At 40.4% G+C, this 26377-nt stretch overlaps 1 protein-coding gene across 1 annotated transcript in view; it reads right to left on the reverse strand.

Moving 5' to 3' along the window:
- The window catches only part of LOC144752596 (VPS10 domain-containing receptor SorCS1-like), a 1975184-nt gene that overhangs the window by 681284 nt on the left and 1267523 nt on the right, over window positions 1-26377 (reverse strand). The window contains exon 12 of the mRNA XM_078640477.1: window positions 25183-25259. Within this exon, the coding sequence (XP_078496603.1) occupies window positions 25183-25259 (77 nt within the window). The remainder of the gene's footprint in view (window positions 1-25182; window positions 25260-26377) is intronic.

The following is a 26377-nucleotide window of genomic DNA, read 5'->3' on the forward strand; positions in this document are numbered from 1 at the left end:
TCTACGCAGACATTGTTTGGGTGGTGCTGCATTAAGGAATTGGATAATTTACCTTCTATTGAAGATGCCGGAGATATGGATGTTTTTGAAAAAGCTGCCAAGCAGATGAAAATACGTTATGGTAGGAAAATAAATACTGTTATGGAAAGGTTTAAATTCTATTCTCGTGCTCAAAAAGCAGATGAATCAATTGAAGATCACGTTGCTGCTTTGCGTTTCTTAGCATGTTCATGCGCGTTTGAGACTATTTCTTATGAACAGGTTCTTAGAGACCAAATTATGATGAAAACAAAGAGTAAAAAGATTCAGGAAAGACTTTGGTTAGGTACCGAATCTTCTTTAAACGCTGTTGTCAACATTGCAAAGGATATTGAGCAATCTGAGTTAATTGTATCAGAAATTAGAGGCCAATCTTCCAAAACGCAAATTTCAGAACCTGAAGTTTCTGTTGTCAAAAGTCATACAAGTGCTTTTACTAATGTTAAAGGTCAGGTCAAAAAAGATACTGTTAAAAATACTAGTGAAAAGAAAAAAATGTTCAGAAGAAATACGGTTTTATGCTACAGATGTGGTAGTTCCAACCATGTTGGCAACTATAGGGGTTGTCCTGCATGGGACAAGGTATGTGTTAAATGCAAAAAGAAGAGACATTTTGGTAATGTTTGTCGTTCAATGCAGAAAGATAACTATATATCTCAAGAGGAGGAAGAAGTTCATAATAGCCTCAATTGCATACTTTCGGTTAACGAATCTGAACATAAAAAATGTCCTTCTTGTACTATTTTGATTGGTAATAAACCGATCGAGTTAATGGTTGATTCATGTTCTTGGTACACCATTATTGGTAATGAGATTTTCAAACAACTTTGGTGTGGAAGGGAATTACTACTTTCTATGAACAACCAAGTGTCGGCAGTGGTTGGCACCTGCACAGGGATATTGAGGAGTTTGCGGAAGCTTGTCCCTCTTCTCACCACTATATCCCTCCAGGTCATTGTTTCTGCCACAATACTGTCCAGGTTGGATTATGGGAATGCCCTCTACATCGGCCTCCCCTGGAAATTATTAAGAAGACTACAGGTTGTGCAGAACGATGCGGCGCGCCTCATTTTTAATCTACCCAGACGGTCTCATGCTTCCCCATTGCTCTCCAAACTACATTGGCTACCTATCAGGCAGCGAGCATCTTTTAAGAGCCTTTGCATTGCCCATAAGGCCATTTATGGACAGGCCCCAGTATACATCAGGGATCGCCTGATGAGTTACACTCCTGCTCGGACTCTTCGTTCCTCTGCTGCTTGCCAGCTGGTTATCCCACGGTTCTATTCGGCTCGCAAGGGTGGGACAGCCTTTTCCACTTTGATCCCACAGCTTTGGAACAATCTTCCCGGAAATTTGCGTATAGAACTGGGTATCCTTCCTTTTAGGAAAAAACTTAAAACTATCTTATTTTTGGAGGCACTGACCACAAATTAAGCCTGTCCATTCCAGCTCAAATGCACTGTCTGTTGTAATTCTTTCCTCTAGAAGCGCGAAGAGACCTGATGGTGAACCTGCGCTATATAAGAACTAACTAACATAACATAACATAACATATCTCCTGATATTCAACCTGGGGGATATTCTGGTCATAAGATTGACTTAGAAGGTTTCTTTTGGGTGAGAATTAACTTCAAAGATAGTGTAATCAGTGGCAAAGTCTATGTAGCTACTAAAGGAGTGTCCATTTTGGGTTGGCCTCATCAACAGGAATTGGGGATTAAACTTGATCCCAATGCATCTCCTCCTGTGTGTGTGGTAAGTTCTAATAGACATGTATCACAGATTAATTCTAATGTGAATTTGACTTCTTCTGACTCTACTAAAAACAATTTGTTTATTGATAACATAAAAAAGAGTTTACTAAAGTTTTTGGAGAAGATTTGGGTAAATATACTAATTTCAAACATAAAATTATTTTAAATGATAATGCGGTCCCCATCAGACATAAAGTTAGAAATGTTCCTTTAGCCTACAGGACTAAACTAAAAGAAATGTTAGATGATTTGGTCCAGAAACAGATTATCGAACCAAATGAATCATCCCCCTGGGTTTCTCCCATTGTTTTGTCTCTTAAAAGTACAGGGGATCTTCGTTTGTGTGCAGATCTCCGTAGTCTCAATAAGGAGATTTGGATAGATAAACATCCTCTTCCTAATATACATGAACTCATTTCCACTTTGTCTGATGCTACAGTCTTTTCGACTATTGATCTTGCTAGTGCCTATCATCAGGTGGAGTTACATGATGATTCCAGAAAATTGACTGCATTTGTTACACCAGAAGGCATGTTTCAATATTTACGTGTGCCTTTCGGGTTAGCGAGTGAAGCCTCGGTGTTCCAACGCTTGATGAAGGAGCTATTGAAGGACTGTAGAGGTGCAATAGCCTTTCAGGGCGATATTTTGATTTTTGGTAAGGATTGTAAAGAACATGATGAGAATTCATTTTCTGTTTTACATATTGTACAATTGAAGAGTCTGACTTTGAAATTCTCGAAATGCAGGTTCAGACAAGACAAAGTGGAATATTTGGGTCATGAAATTTCGAAAGAAGGTATCAAGCCTAAAATTAACCATTTACGCAGTATTACCAAAGCACCCACGCCTACCTCCAAAGAACAACTGTTATATTTCTTAGGTCTTACAGAATTTTATGGCAAATTTTTACAGAATTACTCAACAATTGTCCATCCTTTAAGAATGTTATTGAAAAAGAATGTAAAATGTATTTGGGGGAAAGATCAACAAGAGTACTTTCAGCTTCTTAAATATAGAATTGTTGATGCTAAATTTCTGAGACCATATTCTGTAGGGAAAGAATGTATTGTTTGCGTGGATGCCAACAATGTAGGGTTAGGTGCTGTTTTAATGCAGAAAGATAAAAATGGTGATTTTGTGGTATCTTACGCGTCCAGGACGCTTCGGGATGCTGAGTTCAATTACCCTACGATTGAAAAGGAGTTACTTGCGTGTACTTGGGCGGCACAGCATTTCCGTAAGTTTTTGTGGGGTACTAAGTTTTCTTTAAGGACTGATCATAAGCCTTTGATTACCATGTTGTCTGCTGGTGGTGGTAGAGTGCTTACAGCTCGTTTGGCTAGATTAGCTGCCAAGTTACAAGAATTTCGCTGTGAAGTGGTTTATGTTCCTGGTCGATCGAATTTCCATGCACATTGCATGTCACGTTTTCCTTTGAATAGTGATTTAGTTTTGGAAAAGTCCGATAAATGTGATATTGCTTACACTGTTGGTGATGTGAATTTGATTTTAGGACAAGAAGGGTCCACTGCAATTTCGGAGAAGGATTGGTTTGAAGCTATGAGTCAAGATGATGTTTTAAGGCAGGTCAAGCAATTTTTGTCTGTGGGTTGGCCTGATGAAAGAAAACTGTCTGGAGAATTAGCTTCATTTTTTAAAGTTAAAGATGAGTTAAGGCTTAGTCAGGACATGGTGTTAAGAGCAGACAAAATTGTACCTCCATTTAAGCTCAGAGAACTCATTTGCAGTTTAGCGCACAAAGGTCACATGGGTATGTCGACGACTAAAAGAAGAATTAGGGAATATTTTTGGTGGCCTAGTGTGAATGCCATGGTGGACAAGTGGGTGAGAAATTGTTCTCCATGTACTTTGAGTGACAAATCAGTGAAAAGTCTTGGTGTTGAGATGATTCCTATTGAATTTGTTAGTGGTTCTTGGAGGAAGTTGGGAATTGACATCATTGGCCCATTTAATTATCAGTCTGGTAAGGAGTTATTTGCAGTAGTTTTGATTGACTACTTTTCTAAGTGGCCTGAGTTAAGCATTGTAGAAAAGGTTTTTTCTGAGAAAGTTATTGAATTTCTTGACAATATATTTTCAAGAGAGGGTTTACCAGAGAAACTTGTTACGAATAACGGTTCACAGTTTGTGAGTAGGGAATTTCAGTCTTTTCTTTCTAATTGTAGTGTTGTACACAAGAGAATTTCAAACACTGCCTAACCAGCCGTGAGGGGAACGGCCAACTTGATTTGCAAACTTACCCCTGCACAGCTCCAGAACCGCGCCGTGAGGGAAACGGCCAGCGCTCACACCACCATCCACCGCCATCCACCTGGTGCAGCAGCAGCTGGAGAACTACATCACCCAGCTGCCCCGGGGGTGGACGCGGCGGGCGTGACGACGGACACGCGCCAGGAGGCGCTTCATTAGCAGGGAGCGCCGAAGCGCTCTGGGGACATTCAAACACTGCCTAACCTGCCGTGAGGGGAACGGCCAACTTGATTTGCAAACTTACCCCTGCACAGCTCCAGAACCGCGCCGTGAGGGAAACGGCCAGCGCTCACACCGCCATCCACCGCCATCCACCCGGTGCAGCAGCAGCTGGGGAACTACATCACCCAGCTGCCCCGGGGGTGGACGCGGCGGGCGTGACGACGGACACGCGCCAGGAGGCGCTTCATTAGCAGGGAGCGCCGAAGCGCTCTGGGGACATTCAAACACTGCCTAACCTGCCGTGAGGGGAACGGCCAACTTGATTTGCAAACTTACCCCTGCACAGCTCCAGAACCGCGCCGTGAGGGAAACGGCCAGCGCTCACACCGCCATCCACCGCCATCCACCCGGTGCAGCAGCAGCTGGGGAACTACATCACCCAGCTGCCCCGGGGGTGGACGCGGCGGGCGTGACGACGGACACGCGCCAGGAGGTGCTTCATTAGCAGGGAGCGCCGAAGCGCTCTGGGGACATTCAAACACTGCCTAACCTGCCGTGAGGGGAACGGCCAACTTGATTTGCAAACTTACCCCTGCACAGCTCCAGAACCGCGCCGTGAGGGAAACAGCCAGCGCTCACACCGCCATCCACCGCCATCCACCCGGTGCAGCAGCAGCTGGGGAACTACATCACCCAGCTGCCCCGGGGGTGGACGCGGCGGGCGTGACGACGAACACGCGCCAGGAGGCGCTTCATTAACAGGGAACGCCTCTCGCACCCGCGAGTCGCGCGCGGGAGAAGCCCGGGCAAAGGGCGGGCCGTCTGTGGCCGTCCGTGGACGACAGTGGTCGGGCGGGCCACCCCCCTAAGACTCCCCTCAAACGTATGTTCTATATTCAGGTACTATTTTGGGTGACTGCACTGCTATTACTACCCATACTGATGTATTAGCCCAGGGTGCTGATACCTCCGACTGTCTCATCACATCTTTTGAAACTTTGATTGAAACTGCCTTTAATTAAATTGTGGAGACTGAGAGGAGGTTTTCCATGGGCTCACTTGCTATCAACAACAAATTGAGTGGTACTAACTATGCAAATGGTAATATACACATTATCCCTGAGGTTACTGTGGTTAAGCCATCACACCCGTCTATTAACGTGCCTATTGTCCTGGAAGATGAAAATACTGTTACCTATATAGCAGCGGACTCTGCTCCCCTAATAACAGCTGCTGTTACTCCACAGCCGGTATTGTCTCCAACACCTCCAGTACCTCTGCTAACAGAAACTATCCCTATTACTACAACTGTTTCCCAGGATGACGTTATTACCCTGGATATTACGGACTCTAGTAGTAACAAACTGGGAGGGGAAAAAAGAAAAAGAGGTACTATTAAGCAAAGGGCCAATAAAAGGAAACAACCTTTATCGAATAAGAGTCAGCCCACACCACAAAGCCTTTGGACTAAACAAAAATCTTTGGGGGCGGTAACTGTTTCTATGGAGGATAAAGAGTTAGCGCATATGGATAGCAATTCTCCTTCGCCCACTATTCACCCTAGTGGGAATTTTAATACTATATGGACCCAAACTTCATTAATGGGAGATAATTATAATCTCTCAAGACAAAACAGGAACCTTATAGAAACTATAGTGGATACTATTTTTAATCGATTGGAAAAACACATGATCAACCAGTTTAATAATGTTTTTAAAAGACTGGACAGACTAGATAACCTGGTTAAAAATGATGAAGCTAAAAGGAAGGGGTCTATTATTTTGGATCAAATCAGAGCCGACCGTCTCTTAAAAGAACTTGAATCCCTAAGCAACACTCTGTCACTAAAAGAACAGGATGCTCGCATCGTATTGGATGAGGGCATGAATAACCCGGGAACATCATTACCGTCTATCATACAACCTAAAATTCAACCCCAGACTGTTAATACAGGGGTTAAGTGTGTAAAACCCAGTACAGTTGCTAAATCTATTCCAACTCCTGCACCTAGAAAAACTGCCCCTGTGGCTACTATTAACAAAAATGCCATCAGTAAGAATGATGGCTCTACTCAATCTACTCCAACAACCACATCAACTGTAGATAAGAATAAAGGTACTGCCCAAGCAGGGTCTAATAGGCCTCGTAAATACGAAGGGCCTGTCTTACCCTTGCCACCGGATGCCTGTCCTTTTGTACTGGTTTTGGCAGGAGTACCATCGCTGAGGGAGGGTCAGGGGGAATCCTGGGTACAACTACGAAACAAGTGTATAGACTGGCTGACTAAACACAAGGGGGTTGGATACGACATATTAAGAGAAATTATATCGGTTCGCAGGGTGTCTTGGATTGGACCATTACCTAAAGATAAGGACGGAGATTGTATAGTTCTTAACTTCAAAAATCCCGGAACTGTAAGACATTTGCTTAATAGAAGTGGTAACTGTTCGGCCATTTCTACGGTTGCAACTATGTTACCTCTAAGCTACTTCTATAGACAACCCCCTATGCAATTTCGACCACCTTTAATGCAATTCCCCCCTCCATCAAGGTATTTTCAGGCACCTGCTATGCAATTTCAGCCAGTTGCTTTCCCTCTTAACACATTTAATAGATTTGCACCTTTGTCAGGTTTGGATATGTTAGACTGACCCTCTCCGATTAAGTCAGTTAACCCAGTTGGTCCATCACCAACTCCAATCAATGAAAATCAGGAAGCCTCACATTCCTTGATAGGGACTACAGCAAGAGGCCAACCTATGAACAAAAACCTTTGGGATTCTGTACTCTCTCTTGTAAGTTGGAACATAGCGGGTCTTAACTCTAAACTGAAAATCAAAGAATGGTCTGACTGGGTCAATAATAATTGTGACATATTGTTGCTTCAAGAGACTTGGTGCACAACTAATCCCATAATGGAGGGCTTCTGTTGCTATAATTTAAAGGCCTCTGCTTCATCTATGGGACGCCCCAGTGGGGGGTTATCAATTTGGTCTAAGATAAAACCCGGGGTACAAACTAAACAGATCCCTACACCGGGCAAATGTTTTATGGCTATGAAATACATTAACAGGATGGTTTTATGCATAATTAATTTTTATAATAATGACTTTGTTAATCATCCCAATGCAAACTTTTTGTCTTTGTTTAATTTTATTGATGATATCGTGGAGGGGTTGAAGTATGGGTCCTTCGATGGTATCTGCATCGGAGGTGATTTTAACGCTCATATGTATCGCACTAGTGCTCCATGTCGTAACGGTGAAGAGTTGAAAAATCTATTAGCATCCCGCAATTTAGTAAATGCTATGGAAATCGCTGGTATTAGTGCTGAAAATATATTTACACCCACCTATATAGGTCAAGGCTGCGCTTCCACGATAGATTATATATTTCTTTGTTTGTCCCTGTGTGATATAACTCGAAAAGCTGAGGTTATCTGCTCTGCATATAGTGACCATTACCCGCTCAGAATATATTTAGATAATCCACAGACCATAAAGGCTGCTCTGAGAATTGAGAATGGGCCACAAAATCTGGCACTGTCTACTGATAGACTAAGATTAATATGGAAAGGGGTGGATAATAAAGCTATCCTAGTCAAGGTAATTAAAAAATATCCTCTGTTAATAGAGACCTGCCTGTCACTTAATAGTACTGGCGAAGCATTGGTTGTTGCATTTAGTAATCTTTGTGGGGCTATTAAATGTGAATCATCTAAACCATCTAGGCCCAATATAGATCACAGCCCTCGCTGGTTTGACTCCGTGTGCTCAAAGGCCAACAGAGAACTGAGGGCGGCCTTAAAACAAAATCCTAGGGATTTTAACCTAGTGAGAGAATTAAGATCTAAATACAAACTCGCCCTACGGATAAGATCAGAGGCTTTAGTGGTTAACCACTGGGAGTCACTCACGCGGACTGCTTCGCTAAAAGACACGGCAGGGTTCTGGAGAGAAGTCAAATCACTCAGATCTCTTGGTTCTAACATCCAACCAATTAATTGTAATATAAACGGTGAGGTCTGGGTGGAGCATTTCTCTAAAATTTATGCTATAACAGCCCTTTCTATAGATTCTGCCCCACTATTAAATAATGCTGAACAACTGAACTTTTCAATATCTGAGGTGGAGGATGCAATTTTGGAGAGTGCTAGCAATAAAGCCCCTGGTCCCGACGGTCTATCTATTGACCAGATTAAATCGCAAATTAAATTTTGGGCCCCTTTATTATGCAACCTATTTAACAATTTGACGGACAGCTCAATCCCCGAATCCTGGTCGAACAGTGTCATTGTACCGATATTCAAGAAAGGTGACAGGTCGGATCCGGCCTGCTACCGTCCGATCTCACTGATCGACAATACATTAAAAGTCCTTGGTAGGGTACTATTTAAGAGGATAAGGGAATGGGCTGAGGATAATAATGTGCTACATTGCAGCCAATTGGGGTTCAGAAGCCATGTGGGCACGGTTGAGCAGTGTCTCAACTTGAATCTGATCATGGCCAAATATATTATTGTTAAAAAGTCCCCACTTTATTTAGGTTTTATGGACTTGAGTTCCGCTTTTGATTTTGTCAATCGCTCTAGGTTATGGTCACATTTGCTTGATTATGGTTTAGATGATTTGTTGGTATATTTTCTTTCATATTTACATAGGGATCTTAAGGCAAGAGTACGTATTAATAATGATGGTGAACTATCTGATGATATTTTTATTAGAAGAGGAGTTCGACAGGGCTGTGTACTCGCCCCATTGCTTTTTATTTTATATATTAACGGGCTGAGCCCTGCCCTGAGTAAGAACTCTAAGGATGTTCCAATTATAAATGGTTCCCCCATTACTACCTTACTTTATGCGGATGACGCAGTATTAATGGGGCGTACTCCAAATGCTTTGCGTTCATTAATTACAGGGTTTGTTGCTTTTATGTCTGATTTAGGTTTAAATACCAATTTAAAAAAATCTTTTATCATGAACTGTGGACCAAAAAGATACAACATTACTTCAATTAAATCTGGCGACAATGAATTAAAATGTACTAGCACTTTCCCCTATTTAGGGTTATTATTCTCCAATACACGCTCATGGCAGCTTCATGCTGCCTACGCAAGAAATAAAATTGGTAAATCAATTAATTCAATTTTATCTCTTCGTCAACCGAAAACGGCCGATGTGATTACCCCCCTGTTAAATATTTATCGCACCCAATGTCAGCCAACTGGGACATATGGATCAGAAGTGTGGGGTTATTGTAACAGCATGCCTTTGCAGCTGGAGGAAAATAGATTCTGTAGGAAGGTGCTGGGTGGAACCTCCTGTGCGCCCACATTCATTTGTCATCAAGAACTTATGTTGCCATATATAGCTGATTTTATTAGGTCAAAGCCTACGCTTTTTTGGATAAAAATATGGACAAATCCAGCGGCTTCCTTGACCCGCAGTATAATCTCAGATTGCCTGTTACATGAGCGATCCCATCTCATACCTTGGCTAAATGCTGTCAAGAATAGCCTGTTGAGCGTGGGACATGGCTCTTTGTTTAGCTCCCCAAACACCATTGTCCCCGCCCACAAGAATAATGTAAAACGGGCACTGTTTGAAATATATAAAGAGGAACGCATGAGAATTGAACTAAAGAAACCAGCTAATATTAAATATTTCCCACTAACTGATACTGGTAATAATAATTTAAATAAGCCAAACAAGCCCTGTAGATACTTGTCAATACCAACAGGAAGATGGAACCGGAGCCTTTTATTTAGGTTCCGGGATGGAAGCATTGTCAATTTACTGAGTTTCCCACTCGGCTATAATAAGAATTTAGAAGAGCTGGATTGTCCGTGCTCTGTCGGAGGGAAACAAAGTCTATTGCATTACTTTATTTTCTGTGGCCACTATAAATTGTATATTCATCATTATCTAATGCCGATCTTTAGAAAATATAATTTAAGGGACTTTAAATTGGCATTGAGATTTCTACAAATGTTACCAACTGACGATGTTATATACACTATAAGTTGCTTCATAAAAGCCTGTGTGAGATCGAGGGCAAGCATGGAACACGGATAATGGCCTATGAATGCATAACGCACCTTAAAATCTAAATATAAATTGTATAGTGGCTTAATTATATGTATGGATTCCAGGTATTGGCTAAATAGAAAATTATGATTGCATTTGTTAACTGTTTAATGTCTTATACTTTGTATCATGCACTTTACGCCATATATGCTGCTCATGCCCAATTGGGCTATTTTTAACTTTTGTATATGTTTTTATGTGTTTTAATATGCTTCATTCTGTATGTACTTTTATGGATTTATCAAAATCCGAATAAAGATCATTCCATTCCATTCCATTCCTAGAGAATTTCAAATTATTTTCCACAAGCTAATGGCCAAGTTGAGCGATTCAACAGGGTAATCAAGGAGTCTTGTCAGTTAGCAATTAAAAGTGGTTTGAAATGGAAGAGGGCATTGCAAGCTACTTTGTTAACTTATCGTACATCTCCTAATTCGGTTACTGGGTTATCCCCTTTTGAAATGCTACGAGGCAGGAAACCAGGTTCAAAACTTATGCCGTGGTGGTTAAAGGGTAATAGTTCATATAGTTTGGAATTAGATCTTAAGGATGTGAGAGATAGAGTAGAAAAATATCAAATTAGAATGATACAAAATAATTCTAAGAGAAGATATAATGTTTGCAAACTTAATGTGGGTGATTTGGTGCGAGTAAAATTTGGTGGACAGACTAATAGAAGAGTGTCTAAATGTTCTGATCCGGTAAAAATTACTGAAGTTTTTAGCAAGGCTGTCAGAGTGGAAGGAGGTAAAATTTGGAATCTAAGGCGCATTTCTTTGTGTAAATCATCTGTTGATGTCTGTATACCAAGCAATCCAAACAACCAACTGATTTCTGTGTACAATCCAAAGAAATTGGTGGACAAATCAGATGGTTTTCCTGGTACTCATGAAGTTTATGATAATTTGCATACTGACAATGAAAATTTAAATATTTTTGATTTCAATGTACATGAGGATACTGATGAGCATATGTTTAATAGTTCTTCTAATGTTGAGTTGGAGGAAATTTCCTCTAGGAGAAGTGAACGTGTTAAATTTGCTCCTTCAAAGTTCAAAGATTTGTTGTTAGTTGGTTTTTTTTACCATTTTTTTGTTTTCAAAAGGGGGGAGGTGTGTGGTATTCTATTACTATGTATGATTTAGAATGGTACTATGTCAGATAGAATGTTTGTAGTTGAGCTATGGGGCAGTAGGAGTAGCAGGAGGCAGACGAGTAGCAGAGGATTTGTGAGGGATCCTACTTGTGTTTGTTAAGCTGTTCTCCTATCAATAAATCCTATCTAAAACCACCTATGTGCAAGACTATTACTACACATGTCAAGAGAAATTGAACTGCCGCAAAACCGGTATGGCTACATATGAGAAACTCATTGTGAAATGAAAAAGTTTAAAAATAATTATTTTTAAAAAAATGGACACAAACCAAGCCTTAGGGAAAAAAATGGAGGTACACCTAGAGATACACTAGTACATATTCAGATCCCACGTTTAGCAACAACAATCGTGTCCCTTTCTACATTGATCAATTTCACAGCGGTGGCCTGCTTATCCTAAAAAATAAGTAAAATCTACTCTTAAGGAGCCCTTGCATTTGAGAGGATACAACCATAAAATAAGACATGATTAATTGCCAGATTAATTCATATTAGGACAGGAAGTGTAATTTCCTGAAGATTAGTAAAAAATCTTGGGAAATTCAAAAAAATGTGTAAACACACAGGAAATTTGTTAAGTTGGAGAGAAGCAACATTTCAATCTAAATAGTAGGCCGTTTAGCTGAAAGTGTAGTTTTATGACTGAGATACATGGCATGAGATGGAATTTTGTAACCAGAATGATAAGTCATATGCGTGGATAGTGTCAAAATAAATACACAAATTGCTTCCGTTCGCTGAGATGATAAAGTAGTTAGAGCATGTCCATTTTTAAATGTTTAGTCTTGACAAAGTACTCTGTAAATTCTTAACTGGATTACTTAAGGAAACCATATTGACACACACAATGCAAATTTAATAAAATTCAAATACATAAATATTGATAGAGCCATAGCCTCACCACACACAAACTGCAAACAATTCCTCACAGAACAGTCATTATCAGTTCATATATGTAGAACCTTGGAGAAGTTATAATTTATCTAAATGTGAAATACTTCATAAATGTGGTGACTATTTTACTGTTGGATGTCACACGATTTACAAGAAAGTCGAACAGTCTTTAGAACTGCAGAGACCAAATACAAGCAATGGCAGCAGGAAATACAGGTTTAGTTCCCTCATAATGGCCTGACTGCAACAGATATCATTTACAATAATCCTCTCTACAAAATCACAGAGACAACATATTGCATCAGTTCCTTGTTCTTCCAAAACTGGACAAATTCTCCTAGCCAAAGACTAAAGTATTACCACATACAATCAATTTTCACTATACATGTGCCAACAACTACGTGTTTATAAATGAGAAATGTGCACTCAAAGAAAAGAATATATGAAATGCAATTGGGGGCAATGCATAATCAGAAAACGCAAAATTTACATCAGATGAAACTGCCCAGGATTACACATATGACACCAGGGTATAGAGCCAAGCTCAAATGACTTGTTTTAAAGTTGTTGAGAAAGTACTGGTTTAAAAATGTACGAAGAGGTAAAAAGTCAAGAAGAGTGAGGATTTCCAATAAGACAAGGACGCTATCTTTCTCAGACTGTATGTTGTTGGCATAAATTGTTAAACACATCAGGGAAAGCTTGCATTTTTTTTTTTTAGTGCAGGCTTTTTTTTCATCCATCTACAGGCGTACGTTGACAACGCTGTCAGAAGCGGTTGAAAAACTATGAAAAAAAAAAAGAAAATTAGTACCTAAACACATTCTACAATCATCTAGCGTAGACAGTGTACATAAATTATAGATGGTTCCACCAACAAGGCAGAATCTGGTCTGACACTAAAGGCAAATATTGGCTTCAGAAACTCGGTCGACAGATCTTTCAAAAGGCGGCATGATACTAGGTTCTCAACAGATCACTAACAAAATATCGACATCCTATCTACACCATGGTATGCACAAAAAAATCGAGAAAGAAAATATTAATGTAAAAAATATCGTTTTTTAAATTAAGATAGATAAAATAAACGAAATACTTAGATATATACAAAACATAGTTAAAATATTTTATATTTAAAATTAATAAGTAATATATAAATTAATAAAAAAATGAATTAAACATATACATATAATATATAACTTATATACTTAATAATCAGTTTTAATAGTTATTTTAATAACATAAATATTTTAAAGATATAAATTACAAATACATCTATACACATAAAATAATAACAAATAAAAATTAAATAATTTTATAAATCAAATTAAAAAAAATTACTTTTCTTTTCAAAATTAATTATATATTACATTACCTAAAATAATACAAAAAATATTAAACAACAGAGGGAATAAAACTACTGTTTCAACTCCCAAAAAACCAACAGTAAGGAAAATGTTGGATAGCGTAGGTGTAAAAATTACTATTCCCACTCCAGAGAGTGCAACAGTAGGGAAAGTGTTGGATAGCGTAGTGGTAAAAATGACCATTCCAACTCCAGAGAGTGCAACAGTAGGGAAAGTGTTGGATAGCGTAGGGGTAAACATTACTATTCCAACTCCAGAGAGTGCAACAGTAGGGAAAGTGTTGGATAGCGTAGGGGTAAAAATTACTATTCCAACTCCAGAGAGTGCAACAGAAGGGAAAATGTTGGATAGCATAGGGGTAAAAATTACTATTCCCAATCCAGAGAGTGCAACAGTAGGGAAAGTGTTGGATAGCATAGGGGTAAAAATAACTACTTAATAAATTAATTATTAAATAAATCTAAACTATTTACAAATACCAATAAATAATTATTAAAAACATAATTACCAATAAATAATTAATTAACAATAAATTAATAATAAATACCAATTAATATTAATCAATACATATTAGTTACCAAATAATAAACATTGAACAATAAAATATTGTTATACCAAAAATATTAGATTATTAAACATCAATTGCCAATTAATAATTTCTTATTAATATATTACATAAAAATACCAATACATAATATTTAGTCATATTTAATTACCAATTAATGATTAAACAATAAATTATTGTTCATAACCCAAAAATTATACTTTTCAATAATTACCAATTAATATCCAAATAAATTAATTATCAATACCTAACTATAACTTTAATAATTACTTAATTACATATCAATTACTTTACACACTATTTCCCTATAACTGCACAACACACTCCAATAATAAAATAATACACTTAACAATTAATTAATTATTAAAAATTAATTACTAATTAATAAAAATTAATTAACAATAATATAATCAGCAATACCAATTAATAAAAAAAATTAGTACTTAATTACATCTAAATTACTTCCCACCCTATTCCCCTATAAACCACAACCCGCTACAGAACTTACACACAAAAAATTAATTACAATTAATTTATAATTCATAAAAATTAATCATTAATTTAATATAATTAAATTACTTCCCACCCTATTCCCCTATAAACCCACAACCCGCTAGGTTACTAAAATACAATTTTAACTTAAAATAACATTAAAAAATATATAACACATACATATTAAATACATAATATATATAAAAATCATATAAATATCGATATTAGTAACATCGATATTACTAACTTCGATATTACTTACCTTTGATATTCTTTCCCTTCGATATTAAAAATATCGACATTACTTACCGTCTATATTCTGTCCCTTCGATATTATTACTTTGATATATTGTAGGTCGATATTTTGGCTGCTCACCGTTCTCAACATTATATAGGACTGTGACCTGATAATCACAACACACATGGAGCTCTTCCTGTGTTTTATCTGAAACAATTAACCTATACAGCACTCCTTCAGTGAATGTAGACTAAGGGACTATAGAGGGAGATCAAATGTAATCAATTTCGAAGGTAGCCCATAAAGCCTTCGAGCACAATCTACTCCGCTGCAACTGATTACACCAGTATATCCTCCCATGTCACCCCATCATCAGCTACGATTCTCTCTTGTAAATTCTTCTTTGTATCTATACAAGGTGGTAATTCCTGATTGGCAACTCAGCTAATAGAGGGTAGTAATATCCTGCTGCAGTGATAGCACTATTGCACTTGAGCTTGTTCTGTTTTGTTGAGCGTCTATGCTATCAAATTAGAGCCAATTTTGACTGGAATCACTTAATTTATAGCTACTTTCTAATTCGAGGAACTGTTTTTCTCTATCGACTCATTTAGGTTCTCAAAAAGGGTATTTATATATATCTTTTGCACAGGGACAGGATTATAAAAATGTTTCTTGAAATATTAGGTGAAGATTGTACCCTGTGTAATGTTCTGGTCAGGTTTAACTTCTAAGCCCCACGTTCAGGTATAAATAACTTAGCACCCGATCATTGGCCATGCTGTAATCCTCGAACCAGTACAATTACTGGTGCCAAACGCCACATCTTGTTACATCTCCGAAGATGCATTATAAAAGAAGGACATACTCTCGACTTGAGAAGCTCTTCATTTTTTATGCTGAAGGGGTAAAGTGGTCCCCCATTTTATTCTTCTCAACTGCTGGAAACTCAAAGGGTATCCAACAGCGTTTGTCGTATCCAGTGATTCTAATAAGCATGTATAGGTGGAACTCACGCAGGGAATATTTACTTATCAACTTATGAAAGATTTAAAAAACAAATTCCTTTCCAATTATGTCAAGGGAGACAAATGAGTGAGGGTGGTCAACATGAAAACAGACATTCAGAGTTTTCATATTCAAAACGTGTAGGACATTCAGTAGGTAAATTCCTATGCCATCTGCCCTTTGGCCTTGTTGTCCTGAAAGCGCCCTGTAGGTCACTGTAAGTGAGATTTAAAATAAAATCCCCGTTAGTAGACGACCCAGGTCAATATGCATTATTTTCTTGCCACACAGGACATCATTCAGGTTTTTAACTACAGCTAGTTTCTGTTTTAACTCTGGCGAATTTAAACAAAAACAACCATCTGTTTCACCGTACTAAAAAAACATAATTTAAATCCATAAAAAAGATATCACAGTATCCACTTGAATGACCCCCAAATGAGATTTTGCAAAGACCAATATTGCTAGACCACCCGCTAGTTTTCCGTTAATAGTTAATTGAGGGTCAGGGGAGGAAAAATACACATAAGCCGCAGTGGGGAAGTTCCTACTCTAGCTATCTTTTATGTAATATTTATCACTATAAAATAAAAGCAAAGCACCGAGATCCTTCAGCCATCTCTCCCAACCACAAACATTACATGGGTGTACTCTAATATTAGTACCTAGCAGCAATAGGATTCTAAGTACACAATGGTTTTTGCACCATTAGCAGAGTGAATTAACTGCTACTAATTTTATGCAGTTGCTCATATTTAAGTTTAAAGGTCAACAAGGGTGCCCAAACGAGTCAGCACAGGACCTCGGAGAACATATTTTTGAAAACAACAGTGCAGTGATCCCATGCACAAGAAATATTCACACAGCAATCAATATAGACACAATCGATACTATATTCGTTATGACATGTCCAGCCGGACAGAGGTCGCAATCTTTTACTAGGTAGAAATAATAAGAAACAAAATTCCTTCAACAGTTCTTCGTAGTGGGGCACAAGCCTATACCCTAACACATACAAATTGGCATGGTGAAGAAAATCACAAACAGAGCAGGGCTTTTAGGCAAAAAGCTACAGATTCCTGTGGTTGATATTTATAACAGAAATTCTATTGGCACCATTACAGCTATATAACACATAGTATACGTTTTTTGTATATGGTGCACAGAGAAGTCGACGGCGTTTCGATCCCACTATATAATCATGGGGATCATCATCAGGACACTAATAATGCCTAAAGAATAAAAGCCTCTATAGCCTATGAAGAAAAACACCTCAAGATCTGGTAGCTTATTGATAATCTATATAAATCAGGTTTTATACCCACAATTCTCTGATCATTGCATCGATATTGCACAGAATCATTATGTAGTCCTTTGGGGGCATGGTTTATCGACAGCACCAACAGCACAAAAATTTATTTTAGCATTTGAGCATAAACATTTTTTTGGGTTATTGTGCTATAGCAGCAGTTCTTAACATTTTGACTTTTGTGGACCTCCACTGAACCATTATTGGAATCCTGCGACTCCCACTGAGTCATTACTGGCAGTTGGGGATCCGCGGCCTAAGCAATTTCTACAATTTGATCTTACAAACAGTATACAAAAATACAAAATCAACTATTCACCAACCAAATGCTCAGATAAAGAAATATTTTGATTTACAATTAACTGTCAAAAAACGAACTTTTTAGTGAAATGCTCAATTTTGCTTCTTTATTTGTATATATTTGCTTCTTTATTTGTATATACATTATTAATTCTAATGTATTCATATTATTTAATTTCGTAACACAGTCACAGACCCGCTGAGTAGGCCTCGCAGACACCTAGAAGTCCTTGGACCACAGGTTAAGAACCATTGTGGTGTAGCCTTTCTACTCAATGCAACGCGAGCTTGGGAATCTCATATGGTAAATAGGAACACGTTTTTACCAGAAATCGCAGAGACCTTCAAAGAAGGGTCACTGTGTCAACATCAAATACAGCATGAAGGTGAGGAGAAGAAAATGATTAAATGTGCCCTTTTGAATATTTATCAATTCAATATGGACTTGTGCTACAATAAGGACTGAGTAGCTGCTTAGACAATGACTACAAAATAATAGACTTTACCATTTATACAATAAAGGAGGAGTTTAATGACAATTCCCTGGAAGAGAATTGGTGTGGTTATGTGGTGAAGAACTTGTTTGAAAGAATCATATATTTTTTTTTATAACCAATTACTATTACAGTGTGGAGGAGGGCGGAATTCACTGAGATAGCTTAGTCTCAAGGTTAATTTTTTCAAACCTTAGCTGACAAGTAGCACAGGCTGTCCAAGGGCTCCTGGTTGAGATCTAATGTATGAACCACTCCTGACTCAGGCAATCAATCAATCAATCAATCAGGGGTTGTGTGCAACTACTCACCTGAAAAGGGTTGTCAGGCACTGTAGCGGGAGGCGCAGCTCCTAGATGTTCACTGTGATTAATCGAAGAGCCAGGTCGTGAGGTCCTTCAAGAACTTGGAGAGTGTTGGTGTCTGTAGGAGATGGTGAGGGAGGTTGTTCCATACCTTGGCCGCAAGAAAGAAAAAGGAATGACCTCCTGTTCTGGTCATCTTGATGTGCGGCACCGTTGCTAGGTAGAACTGGGCTGAGCGGAGGGATCTTTGGGGTGCGTGGAACGAGAGGCGGTGGTTCATGTCAGAGGGTCTGGTGTTGTGGAGGGCTTTCTGGGCATGGGTGAGAAGTTTGATGGTGATTCTCTTCTTGACTGGGAGCCAGTGTAGTGTATGCAGGTGTTGGGTGATGTGGCAGTGGTTCAGTAAGTTGAGGACTAGTCTGGCGGCGGCGTTCTGGACATTTTGGAGTTTGCAGGTGACGTTTTTGTTGATCCGGGCATAGAGTGCATTGCTGTAGTCTAGTCTTCTGCTGATTAAGGCATGGGTGATGGTTTTCCTGTGCTTGAGGGGAATCCAGTTGAAGGTCTTTCGTAGGAGAGTGAGCCTGTGGAAAGAGGAGAAAGTGACAGCTTTGATTTGGCAGTCCATTTTGAGTTTGGAGTCCAGGATGATGCTGAGGTTGCGTGCGTGGTTGGTGGGGAAGGGGGGGTTCCCAAAGGCAGGGGGCCACCAGGTGTCATTCCAGGCATTGGGGTGTGGGCCCATGATGAGTACTTCCGTTTTGTTCATGTTTATTTGTAGGCAGCTGTTCTTCATCCACCTGGTGACTGCTTCCATTCATTCTTGAAAGTTGTGTTGAGGGATGTTGGGAGAAGATGAGTTGGGTGTCATCTGCACACAATACAATGTTGAGTCTGTGGGCTCTGACGATGGGTGCAAGCGAGGCCATGTAGACGTTGAACAGTGTGAGGCTTGGTGGACTCCGCAGGTGGTCAGTGTGAGATCTGAGAGGAAGGGTGGGAGTCTGACCCGCTGCATTCTGCCAGAGAGGAGTGAGCTGATCCAGTTAAGGATCTTGTTCTGGATTCCTGCATAGTTGAGTCTGTGGGCTAGGGTGCGGTGTGAGACTGTGTCGAAGGTTGCAGAGAGGTCCAGGAGGATGAGGGCCACAGTCTTTCCCCAGTTGAGGAGGGAGCGGATGTCATCTGTCACGCGAGAAGGGCCGTTTCAGTATTGTGGTTCTTTCTGAAGCCTGATTGGGAGGAGTCGAGGGTGCTGTGTCCTTCTATGAAGGAGGTATGCTGACTGTTGAAGGCTTTTCAACTAGTTTTGCTTAGTACAGGAGTATTGAGATTGGTCTGACATTCTTCTAGGTCAGTGGGGTCCGCTAGGGGTTTTATAAGGAGAGAGTTGATCTTGGTGTGCTTCCAGTCGTCTAGAATGGATCGGTTGATGATTCGTCAAAGCTTAGGGATGATGATGCCTGTGGCTCTGTGGTGGATGTGGAGGGGGCATGGGTCGGTGGGGGTCCCGGAGTGGGTTGACTTCATTATCTTCAGGGTGCCTCAAATGGTGATGGCGGTCTTGCTGTCAAGTGTTGGCTGTGAGGTGTAGGGAGCGGTAGGTTTAGGATTCGCATGTAGGTTGTTGTCGTCAAATTTGCAATAAATGCCATATATGGTCTTGATTTTGTGATGGAAGAAGGTGCTGAGTCTATCGCAGGGGTCCTGGGAGGGTGGGATGACGGTTGCCTCACTGTTGGGGTGGGCAAACTCTTTGATGAAGCCCAAGAGTTCCTTGCTGTTGTGTGCGTGGGTGGAGATTCTGTCTGGGAGAACTTTTTTCCTTGACTATCTGATGAGCTTTTGGTGGACAGCGGTGGCTGCTTTTAAGTTGTCGAGGCCTGCTGTGATTTTGGAGTTCCTCCATAACTTTTGGAGATGCCGGTAGGTTCGTCTAGATTCTCAGATTTCAGTGGAGAATCAGCTGGCTCTCTTAGTGTGTGGGTTGGAAGTTTTCATGAGGGGAAATGTTGTTGGCTCAGTTGTGTAGGGTACAGGCGGCGGTGGTTGGGTCAGCATCCGAGGTGGTTGGAGCAGAGCTGCTGAAGGAGGCAGTGAGCTGGCCGTAGGAGATCATGTTCCAATTCCTGCGCTAGGGCTGGTGTGTGTATGTTTGCGGGTGATGTTTGTTTTGAAGGTGAATTGGACGCATCGATAGTCCGTCCATGGAAGTTCCGATGTGTGGCTGAAGGTGATGGAGCTTCGTGCTGTGAAGATGGTGTCGAGGGTGTGTACTGCTGAGTGTGAGGGTTCTGATACAATCTGTTTGAGCCCAATGTTGAGGAGGTTATCCAGGAGGGAGGTAGAGTTGCGGTCTTGGAGGTTGTCGAGGTGGAAGTTGAGGTCTCCCAGGAAGGTGTAGTCAGTGGAGGTGATGGCTTGCCGGGTGATGAAGTTGGTAATGGAGTCAGAGAACGGTGCGCAGAGTGCGAGGGGTTTGTAGATGAGGGTGCCTCGGAGGGTGGTGGTGGGTTGATCTGTATCTTGAAGTGGAGCTGTTCCATCAGGTCTGTGGGCCCGTCGGTGTAGGTGCTCAGTTGGAGGTTGGACTTGTGAGAGATGGCGATGCCTCCTCCGGGGTGGTTGGGGCAGTCCTTCCGGGTGATCTTTTAGCCTACGGGGATGGTGATCGTGATGTCAGGTCCTGAGGGGGTGTTCGTCCAGATTTTGGTAATGAAGGCGACGTCGGGTGGTGCTGTCGAGGAGGTCCCAGATTTCCGCTGCAAGTCTGTGGACGGAGCAGTCTATGAGGAGGATGCATTGCAGGGTTTGGGGTGTGATGGAATTGTTGCTGGAGGATGGAGGTGGCTCCTGGGTCTTAGCGAAGGAGAAGGAGTGGTGGCAGTGTCAGGAGGTGATGGGTCCGTGGGTGTTGATAGGTGAAAAGAGCTTGCAGTTGTTGTTCATGCTGGCACATGAGTGCATAAAGAGTCGAGGGGCGTGGCATTGGCGGGTCATAGGACGAGGGTAACTGGCGCTGCTCGTGGTCAGGCGTAGATGGGCTTGCCTTTGGCCGGCTGCCATTAAGTAGGGGTCGGGGGAGGGCAGTACAGCTGGAAGGCAGGAGCGGGAGCACGTGGAAGGGAAAGGGGCCACAGGACAGCAGCAGCAGACACAAAACAGCGCAAAAAAGGGAAAATAAAAAGAGACTGAAAAGGAAAGGGGTAAAGAAAAGGGAGGAAGAAAAAGAGAAAGGGCAGGTACAGGAAACAGTGAAAACAGAGGAAAAATAAAGGAAAACAGGCGAACTGAGGAAGAGTCGAACAAAGGAAGCAGGCTAAAAGAAGAGACAGGAGCGGAGTGAGGCACAGGGGCCTCGGACAGTGGTCAACAGCAGCGCTAATGGCAGAGGCACTCACGGAGGAGCTGCACACTGGGAGAGCAGTATCCTGACCAGAATGTCAGAGATCTTGCTCGCCATAATGTGGAGTGCCTGCCATTAAGTAGGGGTCAGGGAAGGCAGGACAGTTGGGAAGCGGGAATACATGGGGGAGGAGCCACGGGGGCAGTTGCAGCACGAGAAAAACAGCGCAAAAAAAGGAAAAATAAAAAGAGACTAAATAAGAAAGGGGGAAAAGGAGATGGAAAAGGAGAAATAGCAGCTACAGAATACAGGTAAAACAGAGGAAAAATAAATGTAAACCATGAAAACCAAGGAACAGAGGAAGCAGGCTAAAAAGAGAGACAGGAGTGAAGTACAGGGGCCTCGAACTGTGGTCAGTAGCAGCACTAGGGGCAGAGGCATTCTCAGTGGAGCTGTGCACTAGGAGAGCAGTGTCCTGACCAGAAGGTCAGGGGTCTTGTATGCCCTAATGTGCAGCAGCCACCATTAAGTAGGGGTCCGGGGGAGGGCAGGACTGCTGGGAGGTGGGAGCGGGAGCAAAGGGAGTGGGAGGGGCAATGGGGGCAGCAGAAGTGGGAGAAAAACAGTGCAAAAAAAGGAAAAATAAAAAGAGAATAAAAAGAAAGAGGCAGAGCAGAAAGAAAAGGAGAAATGGCAGGTACAGGAAACAGGTCAAACAAAGGAAAAATAAAGGGAAACAGGCTAACAGTGGGACAGAGGAAGCAGTCTAAAAGGAGAGACAGGAGTGGAGCGAGGCACAGGGGCCTCGAACAGTGGTCAGTGGCTGCTAGGGGCTGAGGCACTCACAGTGCAGCTATGCGCTGGAAGAGCAGTATCCTGACCAGAAGGTCAGGGGTCTTGCTCACCCTAATGCGCAGTGGCCGGGGAAGGGCGAGACAGCTGGGAGGCAAGAGAGCCCAGGAAGGGCTGCAGGGGCAGCAGCGGTGAGAGAAAAACAACGCATAAAAAAGAAAAAAAAAGAAACTAAAAAAGAAAGGGGTAAAGAAGATAAGGTAGGTACAGGAAACAAGTAAAATACACGGAAAATAAAGGGAAACAGGCAAACCGAGGAACAGAGGAAGCAGGCTAAAAGAAGAGTCAGGAGCGGAGCGAGGCACAGGGGCCTCAAACAGCTGTCAGCGGCACAGCTAGGAGCAAAGGCACTCATGGTGGAGCTGCGTGCTGGGAGAGCAGTATCCTGCCCAGAAGGTCAGGGGTCTGACTGTGCTCTGTTCAGATTTGTTTTTTAGATCTTATGTGATTGCTGCAACAAAATGGAGTGCTTCTCAGTTGGGTTTGCCTCTTCACATTGTGGGTCAAGCTTTGTGTCTAATTTAATATGCACTTGATGAGTTTTTGGGCAATTCTGCATGGAGCACAAAATCATTTCTTCAATACGCAGAGGAAATAATTTGGCTTTCTTAGGGCAATGAAAGGAACAACAATCTGAAATGCTAAACAAACTGTTACATTAACTTAAATGTGCGTAATTGCTAACAAAAACAGTCTATAGCTTTTGTCGTATATTCCATCTAAATTTACTAGCTGTCCAATTAAGACAACTGAATGTATATGGTAGAACAAGCACCATACATATTAAGTCCATGATTTTCTATTAGAGTTTTGAAGCAATTTGATGAGTTGTTTAAAAAGCTTTACTTCCTCATGCTATGAAATAAACTAATTGGGTATTTGTTTTTTATAGCCCACTGTTGATCTTCGCAGGGGGGCAGTATTCTACAGGCAAGGAATGTTGAAGAATCATCATCATAAATGCCCAAATTTTCAATAAAAATATATAGTTATAGAACTAAATAAAAGTGAAATATTAATTTTAAATACATTATACTTTTCTAATTGGAAAAAAAGATTTTATTTTCCTCAAGCAACATAACATATATGCACAATCTCTGGTGATACTACGCTCTGCATAACAGAGGATTATGGCCTCTGTTATTAATATCCAATATTAACTTTACGTTTTCAAGTCCTCTTACTTCATGCAGGCTTTTATACCAAAGACAAATGAAGCTAAGCAGAACAGTAGAAAGGCAAATAAAACATTTTCTTGACTAATAAAAATGTCTAAAGAAAGAAAGCATGCAAATATAGCCAGAAACTTCATTTTCAGCTGAACACTTATGTCTTAGTAACTATTATGATTATTCAAAACTTCTTTTAATCATATTATTAATAGAATTTTTATATAGAAGTAAGACCTACCAAGATATCAGTAGGAGAACACGTCATGACAGTGCTTACAAGAAAATACCTAGATTATGTCACAAACAATTCCACTATAGAACATTAGAACACAGTGTGTGGGAAGATTAGAGGGTTTCAATATTGTCTATCAGCATCTGAGTTACCATTTGAAACCTCATACCCGCTACATCTAGAAATTTCAAGATAGCTTTATGTCCTCTTTTAAAACTCATGCAAGTTTGCTAGGGTACAAATATATATTGTTCTGGATAGGGCCATCAAGTATGTTTTTCAGGTGAAATAATAAACGATATATATCAAGTATTAAGCAGTGCTTAATTAGTGCCGGTGCTTTCCGGTACTTAGCACCAGCACTAATTTATCAGGGCCGGGTCTACACCTGAGTGCCAACACACATCAATGACTGCACGTCATGCGTCACAAAAATAGAATGGACTGCAGTGTTCACAATCCATCGAGTCCCCTGGTGAAGAGTGCTGCTGAGCTGATAATAAATCCATGCCAAATTGACTTCAGTGAAGTCAGAGTTACCGGTGGGTGGGCCACGGATTGGGCTAGATTCGGTTCTGAAAGGCTGTGGCAGCAGAGGTAGCGTGCGTACCCTTTTTTAAAACTCTACGCGGCGGCGCACACACATGAGTGATGACGCACCACCACTTCAGCACGACGTCAAGGCACTATTATAAGTAGTAGCCAGCATGTAATACGGTCAGTGTACAGCAGCAGGCCTCTTCGTACTAAAGGCAGTAACCTGAAAGTAACCCAAACCAGTGCTGCTTTTTCTTTTATTTAGTGTGGTCACCGTGGTGCTTGGTAAACTTGGTATGAACCGAGTTAAGTATGAACTGTGCACATCCCCGATTAAGGGCTCTTCATAAGTGCAGGGACCTGAGAATCAGGTGTCATAGCATGGTATTGTTAACATAGCACTCAGAGTTTAATGCAGCTTGTGCAGAGCACATCATCAAACTATTTGAATTCAAGTGGAAACCCACGATAAATTGCTTGTCAGACCACCAACATTTCAAAGATTTTTAAGGGCTTTAAACAAAATACCATAACTAAATGAAGCACATTGTATACATGGAACCATGTATTTTCAGTTCATTAACCGTATTTTATTACCTGCCTCCAACTGTTTCCAGCATCAGATGAAATAAACATGCTGATGTCACTTTCGGTCAGTTCTGAGCCTATGTTACCTGTAAAAAGCAGAAAATATATAGGGTAAAACAGACAACAGTCAGGATGAGGTTTGTCTCTATTAATTTCTATATTTTATCAATGAGGCCCATTAATATGACTAAATCTTTTTTTAACAATTGATGTTTTACTGCACAAATCTTTATGGAACCAAAAGCAACTTGGCATTGTGTTTTCTAAATTGAAAATGACTAATGAAAATTATGGGATTCATTCATCTAAATTTTTATTGTATGACTTACCCTTCTCTCAAAAGTGCAGGTTTATGACTTCTAAATTTGAATTGAGAGAACCTGTAGACATGTTGTCATTATACTAGCAGCCTCCTAAATTCTCTCTACCAATTCTTAAAAACACCAGCAAAATTCTTACCCCTTTGACTAGGGATGGTTTATCCGAGAGAGGTTATTTTCCACCTCCTATAATGAATATATCAAAGTTAGGAAAAAATCTATTTAATGGAAAACATGGAAGGATAAGTACGATCACTGAGTCCACCAACTCTTTCATGATGATAGTGTTTGCTCATTCACCAAATTACAAACTACTTAATACTAACCTAATTCTGTTCGATTACAAATGAAAACGTGAATAAGGTAAAGAGTTTTTGTCCTTCAGTCTACTCTACTCGATACCATTTCACAGATGAATCACAATGTGGCTTTCAATAAAGCATCATAAATGTATTACAATCTTCCCCCCGCTGAAAATACTATCTTCAAATCTAAATCTTATTTAAATTGGTAATTGTATCTTCGGGTTCATTGGACTACCAAAATATGGTTTATTACTGTGAGGAAATGCTTAAGCACCTTGTATTTAACAAGTATTATAAAGACGTTCGATTTTCTCCTTAACAGAAGCTTTATAACTCCAGGATCCTTAAAGAAAATAAACGCTTCTGAATCCAATTTGGTCATGTAATCTGGAAGTTGGCAGATTTTTTCGTTTTTTGTTTTTCACTGTACTATAGTCAATTCATGATGAATGGTAGTTGGGAAAATATGGATTGTATTTTAAATAAGCAGATTCCTTTTAACGTATCGAATATTCATGATAGTCTTATTGAGGAATGGCATTCCTTGCAAGCCAAAGGGGTAATTGTTGACCTATTTAT

This window comes from Lissotriton helveticus, chromosome 5_1 (assembly GCF_964261635.1).
Source record: "Lissotriton helveticus chromosome 5_1, aLisHel1.1, whole genome shotgun sequence".
NCBI lineage: Eukaryota > Metazoa > Chordata > Amphibia > Caudata > Salamandridae > Lissotriton > Lissotriton helveticus.